Here is a 27605-nt window from a genome sequence, read left to right as displayed (position 1 = left end):
TGACTGAAAGCAATCCATGTAATATGATGAAGACCCCCAAATTTAAATATCCAGTGAAATTGTAACCGCTCCTCTTGCTGATTAGAATACTGACTAACATTAACACTCCTATTGAGTGTTTTTTTCCTTTCCATGCAAGAAATTAAATTACATAAAACATTGAATACACATTAAATAAGTACAAGAATATGTGAAACATTTTAAAATTTTTGTTACTTTTTTCTTGTGCCCCCCCCCCCAAGAAAATGCATGAATTTTGCATATTTTTAATATATCATATTTAAAAACTAGAAGACGTTTTAACAAATAACAGTTTTAGTCATAATACAGTCTGCCCTCTATATCTGCAGGTTCCATCAACCACATATCAAAAATACTTGGAAAAAAAATTCCAGAATGATCCAAAAACCAACGCTTGAATTTGCTGTGTGCCTACCATTACATTGTATCCACGTGAATTAAATTTTGTGTAAGGTGAGGGTTTTAAAGTAATCAACAGAAGTTGGGACACCTGTGCAAATTGTTTGCTTCAACTTGCAAGGCTTAATTTACTTTACTTGCTGCAGAACGTCTGTAGATTGTAACCTATTAGTTGTTCCCTGAAGAAGGTCCATTTGTAATATTCTGAAATTTCCTCTTTTTCCAGTTTTTGCTAACCTAAACTTTAAATATAAACCTCTGATGGTTTACTGCTTGCCCTTTCACCATTTTAGGTCTTTCATTGCATTTCAACTGATAAAATTTGAATTAAAACTGGGAAAACTGAGGTGTTGTAAAACTTTTGACCAGATGTGTATAATTTATTTAAGGGCTGCAATGGGATCCTCTTTAGAGTTCCTATCACTGTGAAGTATGACTGGGTGCGAGGTGCCTTATGCAACCATTTACTTCCAGTACTGAAATTAGCATAATGCTGGTATAGTACCATTTTCCAAATCGGGTTTTTCTGTACTTTTTCAGTACCAGCTGTAAGTGTCCAGTAGGATGGACAGGCATCCCAACCTGGATGAAGGAGGATATCTTGCCTGGCTGGGAAGTCCTAATGAAAGGTTGGCCAGATTGCAAACAGTACACAAGTGGGACGTGTTATAATTCTTGTTCTTGCTGGGGTGCTGGAAAAAAGAATGGACTTATGAGAGATTGAAGCTGGGACCAGTTCATCCCCCAATTTAATAGGTTGGGAGTGTTCCTCACAAGCAGTCCTAGTTTGGACACCTACAGGGCTACATGGGAATTGGAGTCCAGAAATGTAGCCCTGTAGGGATCTTTGGGTGACAATAGAGGGTGCTGCTGGGGGGGAGGTTGACCTCCCTAATTTACATATGACCCAGAAGTGCTTCCAACAAGCCACAGCATGCCACTGGAAGTACTCCTATTTCCAGCTTCCAGTTCGAGAGGCAGTGGGTGACACTCACTGGAGGAGAGAAGGAATGAGAGAGCGAGCACTTAAAGTCTGTATATTGGCTGTGTTAATTATTATAATTGAGCTGGGTGGATTAAAAATCCTTTATTTGAACCCAGAGTTGTGTTGGGTCTTGTATGTGTAGGGTTTGGGGACCAAGTCTCGCCCCCTACTGTTCACACAGCATAGCGTACGACACTAGCAGGTACACCATGGTATGTTCAATTGTGGGCCTTACCTGTTGGTTCTCTTTTTATTTTGTTATTTCTACTTTATTTGCAATGTTCTGTGTTTAATGTCTCCTATTAGTATTGTGTTTTTCTGTGTCTGTTAATAATGCACGTAAGTTTTGGGATAATTCACCAACTTAGGTAACTTAGAACACAGCACCTGAGAGCTACAAAATCCTGTATCTACCCCTCATTCGTAGGAGAGCCATTAACTTACAGTTCAGTGTATTTGGTTTAGGTTTTTGAAAAACTTCAACCATTTAGTTATTCCCCGTCTTGGATTTTGACTGGCTGCTGTATTACTGTTTGAATTTAGGATTTTTGGAGTGTCAGAGTTTTTATTTATACCTTCTATATTCTTCTATTTTTTGTTGAATGTCCTCTTTATATGCCTCCACCTTTTAGAAAAAATGTTCTTTTTTAAATTAATATTGGTTTTGCATTTCGATTTTTTGCTTTAAAGTAATGCTTTTTTCCATTTTGATTCTTTAATTAATACATTTCTTCAGTTGAATTTCTTCAAGTACTGGGGTGTTGTGTTGTGTTAGCCATTATGAATACAGCGAGAAGTCAAGCAAAATGACACCTTTTATTGGCTAACTAAAAAGATTACAATATGCAAGTTTTCATGGCAACTCAGGACCCTTCTTCAGGCAAGATGTCTTTGTGCAGCCAGTATATTTAAAATAGTTTCCCCTCTTACTTTAGTGGCAAGTTCTACCTGCCCTATGACATTTGCTACAGGATTTATCTTATCTTTGGCTGTCTTTTAAACTGTCATTAAACAATTGGGTTCAGAAAATGCTTTTTCGGATGGATGGGTAGATGGATAGATGGGTCCATGGGTACATTTTTCATTTTCTTTTTGAACAGAAAGAATAGGAAATGACTAGGCCTGGAATGTACATTTTATTTTCTTAGTGCTGTGTGCTTTGTTATTAAAATAGTACCAAGCTTGCCAAATAAAACACAAAGACAAATTGCATTCATGTCAGTCTAGCAAAGTTTTCAAAACCACAATGTGGTCAGTAATTAAAACTTAAAAAGTGATTTGTTCTCTTCTGTTTGTACAGGAAATGATAGCAGCTTGTCCCGTGATAACATGTGTAGTATCTTTGAGCTTTCTGGCAGCACTTCTTGTTACATGACATTGTATTGTGTGCAGAACACATTTATAAGCAGGCTACTCTGGAAAATATGTCTAACATTTCCTGATAAACATTCCTTTATTATTGTGTGAAAGTAATGCCATATAGTAAACTTTGACATTTTTACAGAGCCCTGTGTGAATTGTAATTTGTTTTAAAGATGATAGGGTGTTGTCTTTTACAGAGCACGCTTTTAAAAGATTACATCACCTCCGATTACAGGGAGCATTGTTATTCATCAAAAGTCCATCTGCTTTCACTTTGGATTCTCTGTGAAATGTAATGCTTGTACTAGCTGTGACCTCCGTATCCCTAAGTGCCCATAAATGGTCCTATTCATCTTGTACTAAGGGGTCAGGCAGATGGGTGTTTTGGGGCAATAGGGCATAGAGAGAGCACAACACATGAAGAGAAGGACTTAGAAGGACCATCAACAAATAATGACAAGATGCTTAGTACAAATAATTATCAGAGCATTACTTATCACAAGTAAATGGAATAGAGTTATCTGCTGTCTTTAACTCCCTTATAAGCACAACAAACATGAAATAGGATACCTTTGAACAGATAAAAGGGTATATAACATAAACGGTGAGGCTCCTTTTATGGGCTTGGAGGTGTGAGTGGTAGTAAAATCTGACTCTTCAGTGGTTACCGATTATTTATGGCCATCTAGGACATTGGGTTACACAGATTTTATTTGTTCTTTTCTATTTCAGTTTTCACCCTTCATCCAAATTATTTGCAAGTTAGGTTAATTGGAGACTCTAAATTGGTTTATTATATGTGGTTGTGAGTGTGGATGTTCTGTATGATGGACTAGTACCATATTGTTTAATATTTTGTGTCTTTATGGATAAGAGTTCAGTAAACTAATTAATTGGTGGCTCTTTACTCCTGTGTTAGTTCTTTTCAGACATACAGTATATTGCTTTTGTTCCCGAAATTTTGCTTATCCATGAACTAAACTTGCCTTACTGAGATTTTATTGTAGCATGGGAGCACATTGTGTGACACATATTATTGTTGCACTTTCATGAGGCTGATCCTCCAATTAGCTGTGAACCACCCAATCAGAAGTGGTGAACCAGCTGAGGGTAGGGAAGGCTGCAGGGATCTGTGTTATCCGGGGTGAACTTCTCCAGTCTGGTGGTAAGGCTGTCCGTCTGGCGTTGCATGCAATCTTTGCTTCCATTTGAGAGACTGGCATCATCCCAACTGACTGGAAAACATGACTTGTTGTCCCTATCTGGAAAGAGAAGAGTGATCGCCTGGATTGCAGCAACTACAGGGGGAATATTGCTCTCTCTGCCGAGTAAGTTCCTTGCTAGGGTCATCCTCACCTACCAGAGACCAGAGGACTCTGGTTTTACACCTAAGAAATCTACCATCAACCGCATCCTGGCACTGAGGGTTCTCATGGAGAGCAAACATGAATATCGGCAGAGTTTCTTTGCAGCCTTTGTCGATTTTCATAAAATGACATCCTGAGACTTTGCGGGATCCCCTCAAAGTTGCTGGATATCATGGCTGGCCTGTACACTGGTACTGTGAGTGCTGTGCAGAGTGGAGGCAGAACCTCTGCATTTTCCCAGTTGATTCTGGGGTTCTGTTCAGGGCTTACATGGACTGGGTAAAGGGCAAGATCATGGGGTCCAGCGGCTGTGGGACATCTGTTGGTAAAGAAAGATTCACTGATCTTGACTTTGCTGATGATGCTGTGATCTTCGCGGAGTCAATGGAGGCTCTGATCGGGGCTCTCAGGAGACTGAGCGAGGAGCCTGAATATCTGGGCTTGTGTGTATCCTGGATAAAAACCAAGATCCAGGCCTTTAATAACTTCTTAGGCACAGCCATCAGCAGTGTGTCTGTCTGCGGAGAGAGTTTCAACCTTGTCAATAGGTTTACTTACCTTGGCAGCGACATTCATTTCCCCGAATGACTCTTCCTATGAAGTCAGTAGAAGGAATGGGAGACAATGGGGAGTCATGAGGTCACTGGAAAGGGGTGCGTGGCGCTCTCGGTATCTATGTAAAAGGATGAAGGTCCAAGGCTTACAATCCTGGTGCTTCCTGTCTTGATATACGGTTGCGAGACATGGACGTTATCCAGTGACCTGAGAGGAAGACTGGACTTCTTTGGTACTGTGTCTCTTCTGAGAATCCTTGGGTACCGTTGGTTTGACTTTGTATCGAATGACCGGTTGCTCACGGAGGTCCAAATGAGGTACATCACCTGCATTGTGAGGGAGTGTCAGTTACGGCATTACGGCCATGTGGTGTGATTCCCTGAGGGTAATCCAGCTTGACCTGTTCAAGAGGACGCCTACATAATTACCTGGCTGCTGCAGGTAGATGTTCATTTCTGGATAGTGGGACTGGACCGCGTGTGTGCCTGAGGGGGTTGCCAACCAGGATCCTGACCTTACCTGAGTGCTTCTTGATCATTTGCCCACATTACTTCATTGCTTACTGCTAAACTGTCCACTGTCACTGGAAAACTACCAGCAATGACAAAAACTATAATAGTTTGAATTTTACCTACATCCATACCCTTTCCTATAAAATAAATCTAATGGCAAAACTCTCTGGTCTTCATCCCAGAACATTCATATGTCCATCATTGCATATACTGAATCTGCTAGGGTCCTGGAGGGCTATGCTTATCTCATACAAATGGGTTTAAAATCCAAAACCCATCTGAGAGTATACTCTCACACACACTGGAATAATTTACAGTCAAATGTCAATCCTGCATGAGTGGCTTCTGAATGTGAAATTGAAACTGGATTACCTAGATAAAAAACAAACTAACAAAGGGAGAGCCTTGTCTCCAGGAGTTGAAAGGTAGCAGCAGTAACCAATGCATCTTGTTCCAAGATGGAGATCTTAAATCATGTTTTATGTGTTATAGGACACACAATTTTGATAGTAGATGTTTTAAATGGACACAAGAAACCATGGTTGTTTGATATAATTGCCTATAGCTCTATTTAAGACCTAATGATGCTTTAACCAATGTCCTGTAGTGAAAGCCTATGGCACCCTCAATGCAACTGTGGAGGAAGTTAACTCTTCAGCATTTCATGGCCAGCAATTACAGTTGGCTTCAGGTTTTTGCAGGCAATCTTTGGCTCAGAGGTTCCAGGAAATGTTTTCCATTTTCTTTCCCTTACCGTTATCTCAGATTTTAAAAGTACATACTAATGCTAATTTTCATTGGTATTTCTCTTTTCAGTTTGTGGATGTGACTTGGGCCAGGGAGGCTTTTTTGTTCGACAAGGAGAATATATTTGTACATTGGACTATCAAAGACTTTACGGAACACGATGTTTCAGCTGTGAAGAATTTATTGAAGGGGAGGTTGTTTCAGCTCTGGGGAAGACTTATCATCCACGATGCTTTGTTTGCGCTGTTTGCCGGTAAGAATAAAAGCTAACAAACTAATGTTCCAGATTTTAAATGTATATACTTACTAATATACTTACTAATTGCAAAAATATATTTGTAGAGCATAGACTCTATGCTTTGCTTTTCTTCTTTCCATTTATGGTCACACTGTTTTGGAGATGTACCAATACATTGGTTAGTACAGTGGTCCAGAAGTGCAAGGGGCAGAAAATAAAAGTGAGGTGACTCAAGCAAAATCCAGTGGCAGCATTAAGAGGTGACATGCACAAAATTGGATGCATGACAGCACTAAGAGTTTGGGTGTATAAAGTCAGAGGGACTGCAGCATTAAGAGGTGACATGCTAATTCCGAGGCGAGGTAACATTAACACTCCTTTATTCATCTTGTCAGACTGCACGTTCTTCTTAACAGAAGATACTTCTGAGATTAAAATACACTTATTGTATGGTAGATCTGATGAACACACAAATCCAGTCTAATCAATTTTGGTTTGTATCAATCAGCCAACAAAGTAAGAGCAATGAAAATAAATTCTGAAACATACTTACAGTATATAACACAATTATTGATTACATATCCATCCAATTAATATGAAAAAAGGGTAAGATTAATTTTTTATCTCTGTATGCCACTACTGTCAGCAGACTTCTACTCAGGAATGACTCACAGTTTTATCACCAACGTCTATCCTTCTTTTGTTTTGAGTTCATACCTTATAGTCTGTACTGATTTGGCCACATTTCACATGTCAACATTGCCAGCACTCCAGTATTGTGCGCGCCACCTTTAATGCTGCCATATTTCTGATTTCACTCATGTTACCTTTAATGCTGACAATCTCTCATTTTGTGTGCCACAATTTAATGCTGCCACCAGTCTAATTTTGTGCATTTAGAACCTCTTAATGCTGCTACCGCTTGCATTTTGCATGTGCTGTTTTCATTTTCTGCTTGTAGCACTTGGGGCCACCATAGTCGAGGAGTGTGGGTAGTTAATGTGCCATCAATCTATCAGCTATAAATGGAAAGTTTTGTTAAAAATGGGAGCCATGTGCATGCATGCTACTTGAAAGTAATCAAGTGAAAATAAATCAAGATGATAATAGCTGTCTTTCATTACTTGACCTTGGTTTTCTAGCTGTCTCTTCTCTTTCTTTTTCCATCTCCCTCTCTCTTGCAGAGAAAAGCCAAGCAAAATGACCACTTTTATTGGCTAACTAAAAAGATTACAATATGCAAGCTTTCGAGGCAACTCAGGCCCCTTCTTCAGGCAAGATGTAACCGCTCTCTTGCTAAATACAAAGCAACATACTGGTTGAACACTCTGTATATGGCTCACCAACTGAAACATTTAAAGTCTGCATCACTAACATAATTGTTAGTGTGAAAGAAAACAAAAGCACAAGCATGATGAAACTCAAAGATTAAATGTCTTTAAACAAAATATAATCAGGACCTGTAAAGATGCAGGATCATTTGAAGCAAAGTAGCAATATAAATTCTATCTTCAGATATTTTGCTTGCAGTTAAATGTTACATATAGAGCACACATTAGTAGCATTTCTGTAAAAACCCATAGATCAATGTATGTAAGAGATGTCGGCAAGTCACATTTGTAATTATGTGTTAAGGTTTTGCTGTAAGAGTTGGGGTAGTTGGGGAGCAAATTACATGCCAAGCTGATTACAGTCTCAGTAGATGGTACTCTGTAGTTCACAGATATTTCTATAGCAAATAACATTAAAATGTAGTGCTGAAGAAAACTGAGGGCTTCATAATTTAGTTAGGTAGATATGCATAAATGATGCATAAAATTCTCTACCAATCAGACTTTCCCTGTAACATGTAGTACTACCCTAAACACCCTACCCTTTCACAGCCTGTTGAATGTGTTTTGTGTTGTTTTATTTATTATCTATTTTTCTACTTATTATTTTATGCTATTTAGTATTTCCTGTTAACTTTCAGGACTGTGGAATGGTTACACCATTGTAAAGTAAATGTGATGATTATGTGTAAATGTGTGTAGTGCAGATTCTTGTGTTTTAGTGCAGACATAGCTACTGTTTGTATGGAGTTTGCACATTCTCTCCATGTTTACAGTACTATACCACTGGCCACTGCCTTAATAACATTACAGCCAGATATCTTGCTAATGTCTAATGCAACATGCTAGAATTAAATTAAATAACAAAATAGAATTAAAAAGCCATCCAGCTATCAATTTTCTGAATCCTCTATATCCAATACAGGTAGAGTATAATGTAATAAGAGAGAATTTAGAGGTGTACCATTAATGTCTTTGACCTCTTAAAAATATAGTATTACATTGCTTATAACTTTAGACATATGAGAACTGGCAATTATTATGGTCAGCTTTTCTGCAATCTTCCCATGGTCATCTCTGTCATTGTTTTATTAAAACGTTTTTATTATAGTCAAATCCACTTTATCTGAATATCTTTGAAACAAAATTTCTGTTTAGCTGTCCTTCACACATAGGTGTGTTTTTCTCACCATAAGTTAGGTTTTTGGCATCTAATTTCAGCTAGTGTCCTTCCTAAGTGGCAGCTGAGGTAGCTTGGTGGCAGTGCAGTGCTGCAATGTGACCTGTCGACAGAGAAAAAGAATGCTTCAGATTGGGATAGGTTAGCACATTTCCCGTTTTTCATTCTGGGAGTTCAGCTTTGGTTAAAGTCCACTATGTTGAGCTTTTTTTTTTTAAATCAAGCCTTTATCTCACTGTTTCTGTCATGGCCTCAAACCACTTTGGATGGGGCCATATCATCTGTGAATTTATTTATTGTAATTAACACCACTGCCATCACAATCTGCCAGCACTTTTACTCTTTCATATTTGAAAGCTGTACTGTGCTAACAAACTCAGGTCATCATAACTACATGGCTAAGTCACATCTCATAATGAATTGGGATCGCCAATCACATTTAGTCTAAATGCAAAATGTTTTTATATATATCAAAATTGAATTGGCTTCTGTGTATGTTTGTTCCAACATTACTTAAAATGACTTTACATAATTTCATTTAAATTGGACAAGAACTTGGATATAAGACGCTTATGCTGTCTTGATGCTCAGCAGGGAGAGCTTGGTAAATCTGATATTGTCGAGTTTCTGTTGTCCAGCATTAAATCCCTTCTTTATTGTACCAGAGACTAACTTTAAAGCTGATTGGCTGTCTGGAGTTGCATGGAAATAGAATGAGTGGAGACAACCTTAATGGGATGTGATAAAGGAGAATCCATAGTTATAATGCAGATTCCTTTCATCCCATCAAATGACCCCTTTTATTTCGAATGCCTGAAATTCCCTGTGAGTTTATGTTTTTCAGTAATTCTTGCTCAGATTAGTGAAAAGTAACATTTATGGAAATGTTTTGAAATAATTCCCAGGCAACAGTAGGAAACACAGTTTTTATACTCAGCAGGTTCCCCAAAACTCCAAGACATCTGCCCTGCTAAAGAGCTTGAGCCTCAAAACAAACTCTAGAGGCAGATTTCACAGCCTACAGAGGCCCTACAAAAAGGGATGAAGACTTTTAAATTAAAAACCCAGAATTTGGAGAGGGGTGTGACGGTGGAGATTGCTCCATGCTCATCATGAAATCTCTTACCGGTTTCCAGGTTCAGAGACAAAAATCCACTTTTTTTTCCTTCCGATTGGAAAAGTCGTTGATGACATCTTCGTAGTCTAATCTGGATGCAGTGTCTTTTTCTATAGATAGGAGAAGCCAACCCAGCGACTAATGGGCTATACCTATTTTAGGAATGGATTATACTGGTGACCCTTTTCGGGCGATGAAGGTGGACTACGGAATGTTTTCAAAGACGTACGTGTGTGGAATTTGAACTTGAAGAGGGATTTTAAAAGGGTTCCTCTTAGAAGCATCTCAAATATATATATACTGGAGAATATAACTTGATAAATCTGCTAGAATGGGACACATGGACCTCAAAAGCAGTGCCCGCTTAGGCGCAGGGCCTGAGGTGGTCGCCCCACTTGCCACTCACAAACACTTCTCTTGAATGCTATTGCCAGATGATTAAACGGATAGCCATAGCTGCTGTAAATCATCCTCTAGAACCACTCCTCCCAGTTTGTAAGTGTCTTAATGTGGCCAACTCTAATAGTATCATTTGTAAAAAAACTCTCTTCTCTAACCTTCGAAAGAATACAGACAATTACAGACATCTGCTCCTCCTGTTGCTGGCGTAGCATCCTAAATACACGGTGTAGATCTTCCCCTGGTGTTTTTTATTGCTTCTATATCCTTTCCAGGGAAAGCCACAGGACTGGCCACTCTCACTGCCTGAATGACTTCCAAAGCTTGCCCTTTAAGACTTTTAATCAACCTTCTCCGCTTCTCTATATCAGAGCAGTCACCCTCTAACACCAAAGCCTTGCTTTGCTTGCCCAGACATTCAAACTTTTTTCATCTGTAGGCAAGGGGCTGACATCAGAGAAAATATACTCACACACAAGCACTCAGGGTTACTTTGACTGGACATGTCACACATGCACAGAACTTGTGCATCCTCTATCCCTTCACCAGTAAGTAGCTACCACCCTCTCTAATATAGTCACCAGTTTCCAAGCATTCTCCCCACCATCATGTAATTAATACTTCAGGTGGAACAGCTGTTGGAGCAATCTCATATTGTCATTCAGAAAGCTCCATTAAACTATTCTGTTGAGGACTGTACATTTTGCTCCTTACCTGGACACATCCTAAAACTTTACTACCTTGCAGTGCTTCCTCAATGTATGCTATCTTTGTGTCTTCCGTCGCAATAGTTAACACTACAACATGGGCACAGTCTATGCCTTCTCTCTTGCACTAGTTGCGCAAGTCAACTGATGAAACATTATTTGCTAGTACATCAACCGTGCTTACACAAAGGAAGTCAAATGTATAAACTTTGAAAAGTATTATACCCCCTCATAAACAATGCAAATTACACAATTTACAGATTTTACAAGCAATCTCACAAAATATATGCATCAAATAGCAAACAATTTCAAATGAATGCAAATGTTACCCCAAAGCTATGCTAGTGGTGGCACCATGTGTAACCCCTGCACCCCTTTTTTGAAGTACAGTTTGTAGGGCCCAGAGTTCTTTTATCATTCACTTTCCCATCCCTATGTAATTTACAGTATTTGACCTCTAGTTAACCAACACATTTGTTCCAATTCCGTCCCTGTTACCATCCTACTCAGACTGGGATAGATCAGTCGGGGAGGCAGTTAAGTGAAGACCCCCTCTTAGTCAGCTTTCGCCTTCTCAAATTGAAAACTTGGCTGTCTGATGATTAAAGATAGAGATTTTCAGAATGATTTTGTGCAGGTTTAAGATAATGTTACCTTTATATTTTTAATAAATATGAAAAATTTAGTTGCTCAGCTGTTACTGGACTTCAGCTGTAATGTTTGACTCCCAGGATAATCTTGCAGGACTTCAGTGAATGCTTTCATTAGTGAAGTGTTTACTTCAATGAAAGAATCCTGTGAAATGAAGACATACATTATATGTAATTAATTATAGACACAACGGTAAAGTTTGTTAAATTATTACAATTATGTACCATTAGCTAAACTTATAAAAGAGGTTGGATCCTATGCTTGAAGACGATGCAGATCCCCTGCAACCTTGAATTGGATTGAGTGGGTTTGATAATGGAAAATGGATGGACCATTAGTTGACATACCAGGCTTGAAGTTACAAATATTTTTCCTGTACTTGTACTTACAAGGTTGGGGCTAAATAAAAGTGTACGATATTAGTAGTAAACTCAATTTAAGGAGTAAACAGTTTTTATAATTAAAGGGTGGAGTTCCCAGATGTTATTTTGGACAGTATCAAGCTACATATGTGGTCCAGACTGTCGTCTTCTTTTGCCTGTATGGAGTTTAACACTTGAATTCCTTGTGCTGTCTTTTGAGAACTGAAGCCTCATGTCCTAATACTTTTTTTTCATTCAGACTGTTATGAACTTTCTTTTGGAAGTGTTTTTTGTAATGTTTATTTTGTTATTGTTATTTATTATGTTGCTGTCCATTCTTATTATAATTTACTGTTATATTAATGCCATTATTGTGATGTTACTTTGTTTATTGTTTTTTGCGGTTTCTTCCATTTGTGGACAATTTTCTCATGGCAGTCGCCATATTGTTTATGGTTGCTATGTCTGTTTCTAAGCACATGGCTTGACTTCATGTAATGTCATCATGAACACCCTATAAAAGATAGTGGCGCACATTATCCAATGTCCACGCTTTTGGATTAACAAAAGAATAATCAAACTCTTCACAAATTTATTTTAAGCAGGGAGAGAAAATTCTAGTTCGGCTTGGGATTTGTCATGATTTGGCTTTTGAAGACCAACAAATCCATTGGTTAACACTATGAAAAAAGTCATAATGCCAGGCCACCTTAAATTCCTTTGCACCTCTTCATCAGCATCATTGTTTTGCAAATGTGTCAATCACCAACTGCAGCAGGCAGCCTGCTCACTCATCCTTCACAGATGCTGCTGAAGTCAATTCAAACGCTGACAAATTGAATGATTTTTTTTCTTTGTTTATATTTCTTGAATAAAAACACGTGTATGTTTAATATTTGGACTAAAGTCTGCATACATTATACAATTTTATTTCTATAACATGTAAAAAGTTTCTGTTTTAGTTATGTGTTCATCATTTCTTGCCTTGCATTTCCTGTCACCCTACATTTACCCAGATCATTGTAGACACAGAACACACATGAAATGCATGTATTCCAAATAACAATATATTATTTACCCTATACAACTCCATACACCTCACACCCAGATAAACAGATTTGAGATGGGAGAGCTTTGGTGGAGGAATGGGATAGCAGGCTGCTTGCTGCTTGAGTTGATCGACACATTTGCAAAACAAAGACGCTGGTGACGAGGTGTAAAGGAATTTAAGGTGGCCTTTTTCGTAGGCTTCAGTGATTCTAGTGTTAAATCTTTTTTTTATTTAAAAATATTTTTAATGATATTGCAAATTAATTATATTCTCCCATGGTGCCGTATTGTTTTCTTATGGGTGCTGCCAGTTTTGTTGACAGGCAGGACAATAGATTTCAGATTCCTCCTAAAGGAAAAAAAACTTTAGTGATCATTCTTATTAATGTCTTTGAGGTTACAAATTCTTCTTCTGTTCTTTTATTTTTTTAACTTCTGCTTGATTTGGCTCCCTTTTTGGTTTTGAAATCCTGCATTGAATCCAGACTTTTATCTTTGATTCACATCCTGAGTTTATTTATTTATTTCAAGCTTTCTTAGTTTTGACCGTTTGAAATGTTAACTTGGCTTTGCAACTTCTCCCAATTCCCTTTTCATGTAATACTGCAGACAAGACAGGATTCTTTTTCATATTACACATTTTTCACATTTGAACTTTGTTTTTTGCATTGTGTACTGGCTTCAAATGTCTTTCTAGTTTCTAGGTCTTATCCTTGTTTTCTGGTGATTCTTTGGCTTACTCCATAATTGCAACACCTTCTTTTTGCTTAATTTTTCTGCCCTTTGTGGCAAGACACTTTCCATCATGCCCATAATTTGGATGCAATGTACGGTATACCAGACCTGTTGACTATCTTTTGACCCACACTTTGAAAGCATATAATGGGCACCATAGTATACTAGTGGCAGAAGACCACATTTTTAAAGTAAACATCATTGATGTAACCTATACTGAAAAAATCAGAGGTTTTTTTTTTAATTATGAGCTCTAAATATTTAATCGATCCATCTTGGTGTCTTCTGTTGGCTATAATCTGTACTAGGTTAAATAATTAACACTTTTGTTATTCAGTACAATACAGATGTATTGTTGGGTAGAGCGGCAGCTCAAATTCATTTGTTTAATGGATAATAGGGAGACAAAATGGATGTGCATGACAGTTTATTATCATGGTTCTCGTCTTGGGTCACTTTAGCACCACTAAGAAGAAATGGTTGAAAATTGTAAACAGATGATTTTGCTGTCTAAGATGTTTAGGCCTCTTTTTCCAGAATAACGTCTATGATTAGAAGAGAGATTGTACAATTAGTACAAATTTCTCCTACAGCAACTATTGAGTAAGATGTGGAAGTAAAAATGCCACAAATCTTTACAACATAACCTGGTAGCTTGGTTTACATTATCTTTGGTGAGTTTCCTTCTACTTAATTTTATTGAACAGGTGGGAGTGACTCCAGTTTCCGTCCACATTCCAAAACATGTCAGTAAGTTGGTATGCAACACTAAATTTACCATGTGCTCATGTGCGAGTATGCCCTGTGATGGACAGTTGCTTTTTGTTGGATTTTGCCTTTTTTTAAAATAAATTCCACCTTAGTGTAAAATTATAGGCAGTTTGGCATACAATTATAATTACAACTTATTTTTGTATAGTGCTCTGTGAACAATTCTTGGGTAAAATACAAGTATACATTATACTAATTGCCCATCACAACCCAGACTATTTTGGGCCCCTAATCCTCCCCTGTCTCTAATTGGCTATCTCTGTAACTCCTATACAACCTATTAGCTAATGAGTGGTGAACATACTGGTGCAGTAATTGCTGCCATTGCAGCATCCAGGTGGATGTTAATCATTGGTGTTGGATGAAGTGGTTCCCCTCTGTCTAAGTACTTTGAGTAGCGAGAAAAGTAATATAAATGTAATTAATTAATTAATTCAATATTTATTATTAATATTACTATTAATATTATTTAATTAACATAAATGGAAACAAGCAATATCTGTCCATTAACTAACTGATAAACTATAACTAGTTGACAACGGAGGAGATTAAAATTGTAAAGGTGAAACTCAAAACCAAAGCCAGACACAGTCACAGTCCTGGGGCCTCATGTATAAACAGTGCGTACGCACAGAAATGTTGCGTAAGAACGTTTCCACATTCAAATCACGATGTATAAAACCTACACTTGGCATAAAGCCACGCACTTTTCTACGGTACCTCATACCCTGTCGTACGCAAGTTCTCCGGTAGGTTTTGCAGACTGGCGGCACCCAGCGTCAAAGCAGTGCTACTGTTCCTGTGTGGTTACACGCTTGGGACGTGGATTTCTCCAGCGTGAGAGCCCTGGTCGTTGGGGAATCCCAAGTCACTGTTTGGCGGGGCCCACCGTAGCCAGGGATCGGTAAGGCGAACCGAACAGTTGGACAGTGGAGAGAAGGCCAGCTGCTGAGAGGGCGACTCTCCTGTTGCAGGGCCTAGAAGGGTGAAGCAGGGGAGCCGCCAGAGGAGAGGAGACACCGGGCTTGTTGTTGTTGTTTTTTAAAAAAGGAATGCTTCCTGCATTATTTTAACCTTGTTGTTTTTAAGAAGAGATTTTTCTAATGGATTTTAACCTCCACCGTTTCACGTTTGTTTTAATGGATTATTTATTTATTTAATGACTCTTTTTGGAAGGCACTTTATTTAATTTGAACACTGTTCTTGTTTTGGATTGATTGATTGTGTTTTAAATAAAAGCACTTGACACTTTTGCACCATCCCCTTGCTATGTTGTTGCCTCACTGCTTAGCTCATTGGTAACATTACTGACGGTGTTGGGTTAAGGGCTTTCGAACAGAAGAAGGGAGCATGCACAAACCCGCATCGTCACAATCCCCCTCTATGTAATCTTGGTACTGGGCTAGGTTAGGAGCACACACTGATACAGCACATTACCACACCCATCACACGACAAACCAACTCAGGATTAGGACCCGAGTGTAGCCATGCAATGGGTGACACCTAAGCACCCCACTAGTTCAGATGGAGTGGACCAATGTGAGTTTTTTTATGGTGGCAGGAATGCCAATTCTGCCACCAACTTTCAAGTTTTTCCCTGCAGGTTGGAGGGCCTACATGCAGGGCTGAATGCACATCATACCCAGAACGGTGTAATTGCAGGTTAAGGGCCTTGCTCAAGGGCACAGCAGAGCAGAGTCCCTTTTGGCATTTACGGGATTCGAACTGGCAACCTTCCAATTGCCAGTTCAGATTCCTAGCCTCAGAGCCACCACTATGCCCAGTACTGGGCTAGACACAATTAAATTTTGACATTTTCTTCTAGCTTTGGTGTCTAAAGATATGAAATTTCTCCTTAATACCTCAGATTGCTGTAAATAAATATTGCTAGTGCCAATGTGCTAGAATAAGGTAGACACTTCATTGTTGGCCATAAAGTCCAATTTAACCTCTATGTCAGATACCTTTACCCTGGGAGGCATTTAACTTTAACTGCTGGATTAATATAGTTTGGAATTCTAATATTCCGCACTATGGAGTTACCAGTTATTAGCACTGTATTGTTCTCAGCATTAACAGATGTGCTGCTGAGCAATAAGTATGTGTTCTGAGCCTGAACTGGTGACCTGGGTGCCATGGGATTAAACTTTGACTTCTTAGATCTCCATTTCACTGTTACCAACTCCTTCCTGTGGCTGAATTAGAGCTGCTGATTTTGGCTACACACCTACTATGGTGAGGCCTGGAGAGACTGAAGCCAAATCAGAAATGGCAGAATTGCCTAAACAAATGGAGTTAGTCCACTATCGGGTTCCTAATGCTGTCCTCTAAAGCACACATTTTCCCAATCAACTCCAAGTTAACTAAGCATTTTTGGCAGGTGAACCTATCTGTATTGTCGGCCAGAAAACCAGAACATACTGAATGACACATGTGAGATATGGCCGGCCATTCATCTCGGCCAATACCCCCAGGCCGCCAGATGGAGCCCTCCTTGCAGCATAGAGGTTCCCCGAATGCCAGCAGGGAATCATGGACAGTGGAGTTATAATGCAGAGCCCTGCTGGATACCATGGGGACCGCCAGGAGTCGCTGCAGGGAGGCCCAGGGATTTATAATTTCCGTATAGCCCGGAAGTATTTCCAAGTCACGGGAACGGAAGAAATGATATACTTCCGGGCTGATGAAGAAAAGAGAGTTTTTGTTTGACCTGGAAGTGATGGGAAATCACATGGACTGAGGGCTTAGAAGCACTTCCGGGTCATGGACTATAAAAGGATTGTGGGAGATTCCAGACGTGGAGCTGAGCTGGGTGGAAGGGTGACAACGCGTCTGGGAGTGTGGAGGATTATTGTAGTGATTAGTATTGTGTATTATATGAGTATTGTGGAGAGGAGGGTGCTTTGTGCACGTATTTGTTCAAATAAATTAAATTATTGGACTTTTACCTGATGTCTGATGTCTGGTCTGAGGGTTCAAGGGAGCGAGAGCGACCTAATCTGTCACAGTTGGCATAGTCGGCAGGATGTCTCAGAGGAAAAGGAAGAACCGGCCTTCCTCCTCCAATTCTTCCTACAAAATGAGACGTGAGCCCGTGAGCTCACGTAGTGTGACAAGCTGCCCTCTGCAGGGGCAGAGGGAAACCTGGAGGTCAGCAAGGACGACAAAAATAAGGGCACGTCCAATAAGTAACCCGATGATGGGGAAAGGAAGAAACTGGAGCGGGTGCCGGAAAAAGGGGGGAGCGTTGGCCCTTTCCTAGAGCGGAAAATGCCAGACAGTGGCATCAGGGCAATGGCTCTGCCCCTGTATCAATTTTCATTTTTATAGGACCGGACCCTGGACACCAGTTTATCTACCCTCACGGGACTGGACGCTTCGACCGACGAGTCTTCGCTGGCGGTGGGGCAGTGTCACAGGCGGCTGGGGTTCTGACCCGGCCAGGACACCTAAAGGGACCGGAAGGTGACCTTTATGTCTTCTGGGTCATGAAGGGGCAACCGCCCTGGACTAGGAAAGGACCACGGGAGAGGATGAAAGACTTTCCAATTCGTTGGGACCCGTGACTTAAGCCTCGTAGGACCCGGAGAACTGTTACTTCCGCCACACCAGGCAAGATAGCGGATGAATCTGCCAGGGACGCCCGGAGTGCTTCTGGTGCAAAGGGCAGCACTTCCGCCACACCAGGAAGTGCTGCCGGGAGGTCGTCACCAGCCACCTGGAGCACATCCGGGCGGGAATAAAAGGCGCCGCCTTCCTACAGTCTGGGAGCTAGAGTCGGGAGTAGGAGCAGGACGAAGCTCCCAGGAGGAGACAGGCGGTCAAGGACTATGATAGAGAAGTCTAATTGTGGTGATTTATTTGCTGAATACTGTGTGTGCTGTTTGGGACTGTGTCCTGCTGTTTATTTGAGCTTAAATAAACGTGTGATTTTATAAAGATGTGGTTTCGGACTGGTGGTGTCTGGGTAAGTCTCACACACAACATATAAACGTTCCCACAATGAGCAGATAGCAAATTGAGTTCATCTTTGTCCTTACTAATTAAGTTTTGGTGAGAAAACACAAGTCAGATTTTGTGCTTATTTACCTTTGATGTTAGGTATTTCTCTTACTCCAAATAATCATTTCCCAAATTCCTCAAAATCACTGAAATTAGCATAGAAGAAAATCTCTAGATTCATTACTCTGGAAGTGAAAAGCAAAGAGCTCCATGATATAGTTTGTTCAATGGATGGTTTTGACTCCCATTTAGTAAACCATATTTTTTCTGAATTTAAATAATACATTTTACCCCTGCGCTGTTGTAAACTAGGGGCTGGTATAGGATTTCCCATTTAGAAAAAAATAGGTTGTAATCTCTAGCAATATAACAGCAAGGCAGGTATTTTAGACTGGTTATCGAAAACCTGGTGTGTTCTATCAAGAACAACTCTAAATAAGTGGATGAGGAATGAAACATCAAATGTGCCTGACAGCCATCCATTCATTGTAGAGCCCATTTATTTCATTCAGGGATTGTTTGTAGAAATTGACGTCCACTAGGGCCTGAGTTCAGGGCAAAGGCACAACTTGTGGCCCAGAAAGTCTTGCACATGGTTACATTGCAAGTCAGGTGTAGCCCTGGGTATGTTGTAAGTTGGAGGTTTTGATATATATAAAGTTTTTTATTGGAATGAAATGAGTCCATGTCAAGTGAACACTGAGGATGATTGTATTCTTTAGGGAGCAGATTTCATTCATTCATTTCAGTTCCTTGATCAAGTTGTTTTATTAGCATTTAAATGATAGAAGTCTGAATGTTAGATAAATGGAGATAAGATTTAAAATTGTAGTATATTTCAGTAAATAAAATATCTAATGTCCATGCAATAAAAACATGTTTTGTAGCAAGTTCTGTTTCTCTGAGAGATGTTCAACAAGTTAAATTTTGATCACTCTTCTATATTTATCACTGATCTTTTCTGCAAACTTTGAAAGTCTTTCTATTATGCTGTTTTTCTTGGAAATATATGAAATCACTTATAATAATATTCTTAAGTTGTAATGTTTTACTTGGTTTCTGTACATCCTCACATAAATACAGCGCCTAATCCGATAGACCTCTGCCTCTCCTAAAGTAAATGAATTCTTTTGTGTGCTCTGATCCTCCCAGGTGACAGAAATATGCAAATGCAACTGTGTCTTTATTAAATTCTTGTAGAAATGTACTCAGTTTGTTTTTAAGATATACAAAAGCATACTAGTCTGTATAGCACTGAGCCTTGGTTTAGTAACAATTGATAACTTACAATTGAAGGTTGGATAGAGCTAGGTCAGGGGGGATTCCCAGGTCATCCGTCTCTCTTTCTCATGCTAAAGGATGAGAAATATGAAGGTTCATCCATCAATTCAAGATCTCCGGTCCTAGCACCTGGTGTTGGGGCCTTAACAAGTTTGAACCTCTTTATGCTTTGTACACCTTTGGGTCTATACATGTATTGTATAAGTAAAGAAAACAGTATTACAATAGTTCAGCAATGACACAGAATCATCTCTTCCTTTCTGTCTTCAAAATGATATACCTCTTTTCATATTTTATTGGGTTTTGATTTACTATTTTCTATCAGAAATGTACAGAACCTCCCACTTCCTTAGTTACTTTGTTCTCTAAAATGCTATTCTATTCCTGGGCTGATGTAATACTTTTCTTTAACTCATACAGCATATCACAAAGATACCAATTTATTTTCATAACATGTTCTTGTTCCTATCTCAATTTACACTTATATTTATCAAATTATTTTAGGCTTGCTATTATTTTAACAAGTATATCAATGTTTAAATAATCAGCTATTACTTCAAAGCATAAAACTTGAACAATAAAACATCCTGGTTCAAAAGTTCATTTTGTACTGCAGAACATACAAAAGGAAATGCTTTTGTGGTTTTAACTGAACTCCTTGTCCTCATGTTCAGCTAGTTATTTTATTTGCAAAGCATCCATCTTAGCAGTCATGTCTTTAAATGACAGTATTATTAATTTACGAGTAATTATCTGAATTCTTCCAGACTATTTCTAACCTGATTCTGTTCTTAAGACAAGCTTTTGCTGGTGGGCCAGGGTGGCCTGTTTTCTTGACATCTTGTTTAAAGATTTATTTTTTGTCATTCAATAGTTGACTGATATTTTTTTCTGCTTTACATTATGCTTTAATTATTCTGAAGATTCAAACCTAGGCCCAGCCTGTTGACAGTATGAAGTTTTCGCATTCTCCCATGTTTTCATGGGTAAACTCATTTTTCCCCCTATATCCTAAAGCAGGGGTGGGCAGATTCAGTCCTGGAGGGCCGCAGTGGTTGCAGGTTTTTTCTCCAACCCAGTTGCTTAATTAAAAACCAATCCTTGTCAATTATTTAATTTCATGGCTTGCTAGCGCTTTAACTCTGCTATGTCAGGCCATTCTCATATCCTAGATTTGTTTTCCTTTCTAAGGATATCATCCAAATGATTTGAAGTCTAAAACAGACGAGTTATTCTCAGTGCTTCACTTTTTTCTCTTCATTTTCCTTCCAAGTATTTAATTAAACCAAATAGTGCATGAGAAATACACACAGGTGTAAATGGTAACAAGCTAAATGGAGAACTACTGGTTTCTTTTGTCATTTGCATGTTATTGCTAATAAGGAGCCATTAAAAACTAAGAAAACAGCTGTTTAAGACTAAACTAAGCAATAAGGGTTCAAAATCTTAATGAGCGAAACAACTAAAGTGAAGCAGAAGTGTTACTTGAGCAATGAGTGCTTCTTATTAAGCAACTAGGTTGGAACAAAAACCTGCAGCCACTGCGGCCCTCCAGGACTGAATCTGCCCACCCCTGTCCTAAAGTCATGCATGTGAGGTTAATCTTGGCTTAGGCCCAGTGAGTTTGATTGATAGCATGAGCATGTCTTCTGATACAACAGCACTTGTCCAAGTCTGGTCATGGGGCTGCTATACCCATGACTCTTAGCTGAATAGACGTACTTCTTTATTACTGTATACCCTGCTGTCTTTATGTTATGTTGATTTGCATTGCTCTCCAGTTAAGCATTTTTTTTTGTGAAAGGTGATTTAAAAAAAAAACTTGGTTGGCTGATATGTCTGCCTCACCATAACCCTAATGAAGTCACTTAAATGATATGTGCTGTAATCTGATATAGTCATGGATTCATGGAGAGTGATTGTGACACTCTTCAATGATTGGGCTTAAGATAAGAGATAAAACTCAGTCATCTGTATTTAAGTTTAAAAGCAAGCAGGCTTACACCATCAATTATAAGCAATCAAATTGTTTTGACTTGCTGTGCCTGGTAAAACAAAGGTTTTGTATATCTAACCACTTTCTAAAAACATTACAGGCTGTTCCCATCGATGCTGCCTATTTTGCTGTTCTCCCCAGATTGCTTCTTCTTGCCAATGTCCATTTCCCAATGCTGCTACCTTGAACCCTGTACATTGGTCCCATACATAAAACTGAAGCGGTAAAGGTTGTACTTTGAAGTACACCTAGGCCGTTGACACCAGGTGGAGTTAAAGTCTAGACCTTTCATAGCTGAAAACCACTGTGGATTTTACAAGATTCTCAAAGAAATTCCTTGCAAATGAAGCTTTCATATTCAGTTCCAATGTGCAGATCTATGTATTGTAAAAGCCTGTAAAACGAATCCTCTTTTTTTTTGGAAAAAATCTCCATATGCCTAGTAATCGTTCAGCATGTTACATGTTGTCAAGGTGTGTTTCATACTAATTTGAATACATTCACTGCCATTTCATTGACAGTATCACTAACGGGCGTCATATCACTAACCTTCCCTAATAGAAGAACAGATGTACAGCTGTAAAATCCTAACTTTTTTGAGTGATCTCACTAGTGTGCTTATAAAGGGATAGACATCCACATCCCAGCACAGGTTGTCCATCAGTGATGTTTCCCTGTTTCTTATATCTCCCTCCTGAGCCCTGCGGTCAACCATGAAGAAGCTAAAAGCAAGCCATTCCTGGATTATGTCTTTTGTGACAAACATCCATCCATCCATCCATCCATTTTCTAACCCGCTGAATCCGAACACAGGGTCACGGGGGTCTGCTGGAGCCAATCCCAGCCAACACAGGGCACAAGGCAGGAAACAATCCCGGGCAGGGTGCCAACCCACACACAAACACCAAGCCCAATTTAGAATCACCAATCCACCTAACCTGCATGTTTTTGGACTGTGGGAGGAAACCCACGCAGACACGGGGAGAACATGCAAACTCCACGCAGGGAGGACCCGGGAAGCGAACCCTGGTCTCCTAACTGCGAGGCAGCAGTGCTACCACTGCGCCACCGTGCAGCTGAATACAAATAAAAATGTTTAGTTTCATGCAGCTTGCATGTTCTCCCCATCTTTTCATAATTTTCTCTTAGGGAATTTATTTTCCTTACACTGTCCAATAAACTTTTTACTTTTGGGGTATGTTCTTTCCATGTATGTGTTAATTCTAGCGTTTCATCCTCCCTTGATGGCAGTAATTGCCATTTTAAAACTTTTTCTAGTTTTATTGACTTGCTTTTAGTTTGAAAAAGATAGCTATTTTAATGTTCAATTCTTCATTCTTTTCAGGCAGCCGTTTCCTCCTGGAGATCGAGTAACCTTTAATGGGAAAGAATGCATTTGCCAAAAATGTACACCGCCTGTACCCCCTGGTGGCCCTGCCCCTCTTCAGGCAGTCCGAAGTAAGTAACCATTGTTTATTCATTTTAATGAAATGGAAGTGTGCATGTTTTGCAAACCTTTCTCTAAAATACAATATGCTTGCACAGCATATTGCTCTAAGCATTATGGGAAAAAAAATCAATGTTTTTCAGATTTCAATCACCAAACTTTAAGCACAGACATTAAAACTGGAATATATCAATATCAGTTACTTTCCTTATAATTTAAAATAATAGAAAATAATGCATCTAAGATAAAGATATCAATAAATATTGTCAAGACCCTGCAAAAACCTTTTGTAGCTAATATTTTTATCTAATGTCAGAATATTTTACAAAGAAAGTATTCAGCTTTACACCTGTTCCTCATTTCACCAACTCATTCTAATATTGTAATATGCCAGGTGTTTTTTTGTATTTGTTTCTGAGTCATTGATTTCTTTACCCAGAGTACTGAAGAAAATAAAACAAAGAACTAGGGCACCTGCTGAAAGACATATTTTAATGGCTGTGTGATAGTATGGTTGAGTAAAAGGACTGCAAGATCCAGGAATATATGTCAGGGCGCCAATATGGTCATCCCTGATTTATCAAACAAAGGAAAATAAAGAAAAAATTGCCACTGAGGCTATAAACATAATAGAAAAGTCCAAAACAAAAAGAAAAGACGTCAGGCTAGGTATTTCATTCTCTTGGGTCACCGGATAGGAGCTCCATTCTGTGGTACATTCTGTTCAAAATGGAGCACCTCATTCCAGTGGCTGCCAGGATTTATAGTCGGGAGGACAAAAGGGATGGAGTCAATTGCCCACACTGGCCATTTTGTCATTGCTGCAAATGAAATAGAAGTGGAGAAGGTTAGTGCCAGCACCCTCTCTTGACCCAAGTAGTACATACCTCAGATGAACCTGGAGAGTGATGTGTGACAACAGGCTATGCTACAAATGTGTAGGCACTTCCAGTTAAACTAGACCAGTGGTTCTCAAACATAGTCCAGCGGACATTCTGTTGCCCCAAGTTTTGGTTCCAGTCATCATCTGCTTTTCATTGGATTCCTAGCCTAATAAAGTAAAATTTTATTTCTCAGTTTCAATGTTTTGTCATCAATGTTGAAATTATAAAACTAAGCTTGGTACATTTTTATTAGAATGTATCAAGCATTTGTGTATGTTACTTGGGGTTAATTTAGTGCCTTTTTTAACTTGGTTTTGAACATTAACATTGTCATAATGATTTACATTCTGCTTTTTCAGGTGTTCTAGCTATTTAATCCATTATTTACTGATAACCACATTAGCAGATCTGATGCTGAAGCAGTTGCAGCCTTTCAGTGTCATTTGCCCGGGTGTTTCATTTTATTATGAATAGAATAGAACTAAAAGCAAATTATTAGGAGAACAATGAAAGAGATTTAAACATTTAAAACTATGAAGAAATATAAATGTCTTATGAATGTAAAGATCCCAGTGCAGTGTTTTTCTGAATGCAGAATATGAGAAGAGAAAAAAAGACCAGCTAATTAAATGAGATCAGTTAGAAGTCAAATGACTGACTGACTGTGAAGTTGGTTGGGACAAAAACCAGCAGCTACATGGGGTCCCCAGAACTGAAATTGAAAATCACTTGGCAAGACTGTAAATTTATATATATATATATATATATATATATATATATATATATATATATATATATATATATATATATATATATATATATATATATAAAAAGTCCCTAAATCAGGTACAAATATTGTGGCCAAAATGTTTATCAAGCTTACATAATGTAGCTGATGCATTTTTAGGGTTAAATTGTAAGTACCACCTGTCATCCCACCTTCTTGTGTCGACAGTGTGTTGTATGCAGTGCTGCCCATGGAACAACGCGGCAAGGTGCCAGGAACTTACACCTGCTGTTGTCTCTTTTCATATGAACAGCTGCCTCTTATGATACAGACTTAACTTGCCATTGTTAGGTATCTGTTGTTGAAAGAAAGGGCTTACTTACATTATGTGATGCTTATATTTAAAATTGTGCAGAGTGAATATACTTATATTTTGCTGGTTTTACAATCAGTGCTAATGAATCTGTAATATGATATGTATGACAGTACTGAAAAACTGTTTACATTTTTGATTTTTTATAAAGATAATATAACACAAATTTGTATGCAATACATTTTTAAATTGATATGCAAATAAGTTAATGAAAATGTAATTTTCTAATTATCATTACAAATACTTGTTTTTTGGTATTTTAAATACATTTGAAGTGTATGATAAACTAATTGACAGTGCAGGAAAATCCACCAATCCATTGATTTTTTTCATCCTGCTTTATCCAATTTTTGTTGTGCCATTTGCAAGTATCCAAAGAAGCTTGGCTGGATTGCAGCGTCAACTTGCTTCATCTGCTTGTTTAGTTCCAGCCTTCCTCTCTGAATAGTTTGCTGGCGATACAGGTTGAGAACAACTGCACAGGCGTGTTAAAATAAGGTGGGAAACTTGTGTGTTTCCAAGAAACTTCAATGAGAGTCGATATCTAAGAGTTCTGAAAAAATTATTATTAAAAAACAGAGGACTAAACCATAAACAAAGTCAGGAGTCGTTAACAAAAGCATGAGATTATTACCAGAGCCAAAACTCCAAAACTGAACTGAGTAGTGGAATGCTGTAAATCCATCCATCCATCCATTTTCTAACCCGCTGAATCCGAACACAGGGTCATGGGGGTCTGCTGGAGCCAATCCCAGCCAACACAGGGCACAAGGCAGGAAACAATCCTGGGCAGGGTGCCAACCCACCGCAGGACACACACAAACACACAGTAGGGCCAATTTAGAATCGCCAATCCACCTAATCTGCATGTCTTTGGACTTTGGGAGGAAACCGGAGCGCCCGGAGGAAACCCACACAGACACGGGGAGAACATGCAAACTCCACGCAGGGAGGGCCCGGGAAGCGAACCCGGGTCTCCTAACTGCGAGGCAGCAGCGCTACCACTGCACCACTGTGCCGCCCATGCTGTAAATCATTAACCAGAAAACCAGACACTTAGAGCACAATGCTAAGGTTTTTCCAGGTTTTTCCAGTTCATATTCTAGGAGAAAGAGCTTGTGTTCTGTGCTGAGTTTTATAGCAGAGCCTTCATGATATGAAGCTTAGTGACTCTTTAGAGGCAGCCCTTAGAAACACTGCAGCACGTCCTAGTAACTTACTAACAAAATGCTGAAAATACAAAATGGTGGCGTGACAAAAATAAAATCAGACAATAAAATGATTGATGTTTTTTAAATGATTTATACCAAACACATACATGGTATATATAACAACAAAAGAGATTATAAAGAGTTTAGGCACTTTGGTGATCCCCATATAATTAATAGCACATAAAAGTGCCTTTTTAGACTGCCTCAAAATGGTGGTGGAGCTGGTGTTCAGGCTGGAGAACAGGGACAGGTTCAAGCAGTCTGGAAACAGAACTGACATCATCGGTGGTGCAGCTGTTAATCATTTGTTCTGCAGAGGGAGGAAGAGAAAAGGCTTTAAGCAACAACGCCAACCCCTGACTCGAAGTGTAACTACCTTTAGATGAGAACAGAAGTGGTCTTCCATGCGCATTTGTGTAACAGTAGTTTATATTCAGTGAAGCTTATGCATTCAAAAAATTCATAACATATGTGCAGCAAAAATATTTCTGAAGCAACAAAAATTTATAGCGAAGTGATCCATTTCTTAACAATTTCAAGGCCATATGAAGCTAGTGCCTCTTTTAGCAGCATTAACAACATGGTAGAAAGCAGTTTTATGTCGAGACACTGTGAGAATCAGTTACATGGTTTACTTTATCATCCTTTGTATTTATACATACTTTCTTTTTATTTTATCTCAGTGTATAACTCACTTTTAATTTTGGGTCAGAATGACGGCTCAGTTTACAACTAGAATGGCAGAAGGAGGTATCTAGGGAATTGCATACCATATGAATAAACACCGTTAGGAAAATAAAGCATTTATCACACGTACGATCAAAACTTCTAGGATGAGCTGTTTATCATTATAGTAGTTAGCCAAACACCCTACCTGGTGTTTTTGGCATCGATGTTGGCAGACAGAACCATGGACCTTAACATCGACGATGACATCGTTGCATCAGCCCGACTTCGGAGACAGATTGCCTAAAAGACAAGCACTCTATCTCTGGTTTCTTTCGCTCTCCCACACAGAGGCCTCCACTGGTGTTAATTCTTCAGCTTCCATATCTTTACAGAAATTATTTTTTAAGCAGACTTTGGAAAAATGATGTGTTTATGGCTTTACATTCAGACTTACCTATAATTCATTATCATTTATTTCATGTGTATTGTTTGCTGTTATTAATCATTTACTGTATACTGGTATGAT

At 38.9% G+C, this 27605-nt stretch overlaps 1 protein-coding gene across 15 annotated transcripts in view; it reads left to right on the top strand.

Moving 5' to 3' along the window:
- The window catches only part of ablim2 (actin binding LIM protein family, member 2), a 209424-nt gene that overhangs the window by 39805 nt on the left and 142014 nt on the right, over positions 1–27605 (top strand). For all 15 annotated transcript variants that reach the window (XR_007934938.1, XR_007934939.1, XR_007934936.1 and 12 more), the window contains exons 3-4: positions 6018–6201; positions 23114–23226. Coding sequence is in view for 1 of the 15 variants with exons in the window: in XM_028801896.2 (XP_028657729.1) it covers positions 6018–6201; positions 23114–23226 (297 nt within the window). In the remaining 14 variants the exon portion in view is untranslated. The remainder of the gene's footprint in view (positions 1–6017; positions 6202–23113; positions 23227–27605) is intronic.

The sequence above is a fragment of the Erpetoichthys calabaricus genome, chromosome 5 (genome assembly GCF_900747795.2).
Source record: "Erpetoichthys calabaricus chromosome 5, fErpCal1.3, whole genome shotgun sequence".
Lineage (NCBI taxonomy): Eukaryota > Metazoa > Chordata > Cladistia > Polypteriformes > Polypteridae > Erpetoichthys > Erpetoichthys calabaricus.
Note: the sequence above shows the minus strand (reverse complement) of the source record. Positions and strands in the feature narration are given on the sequence as shown.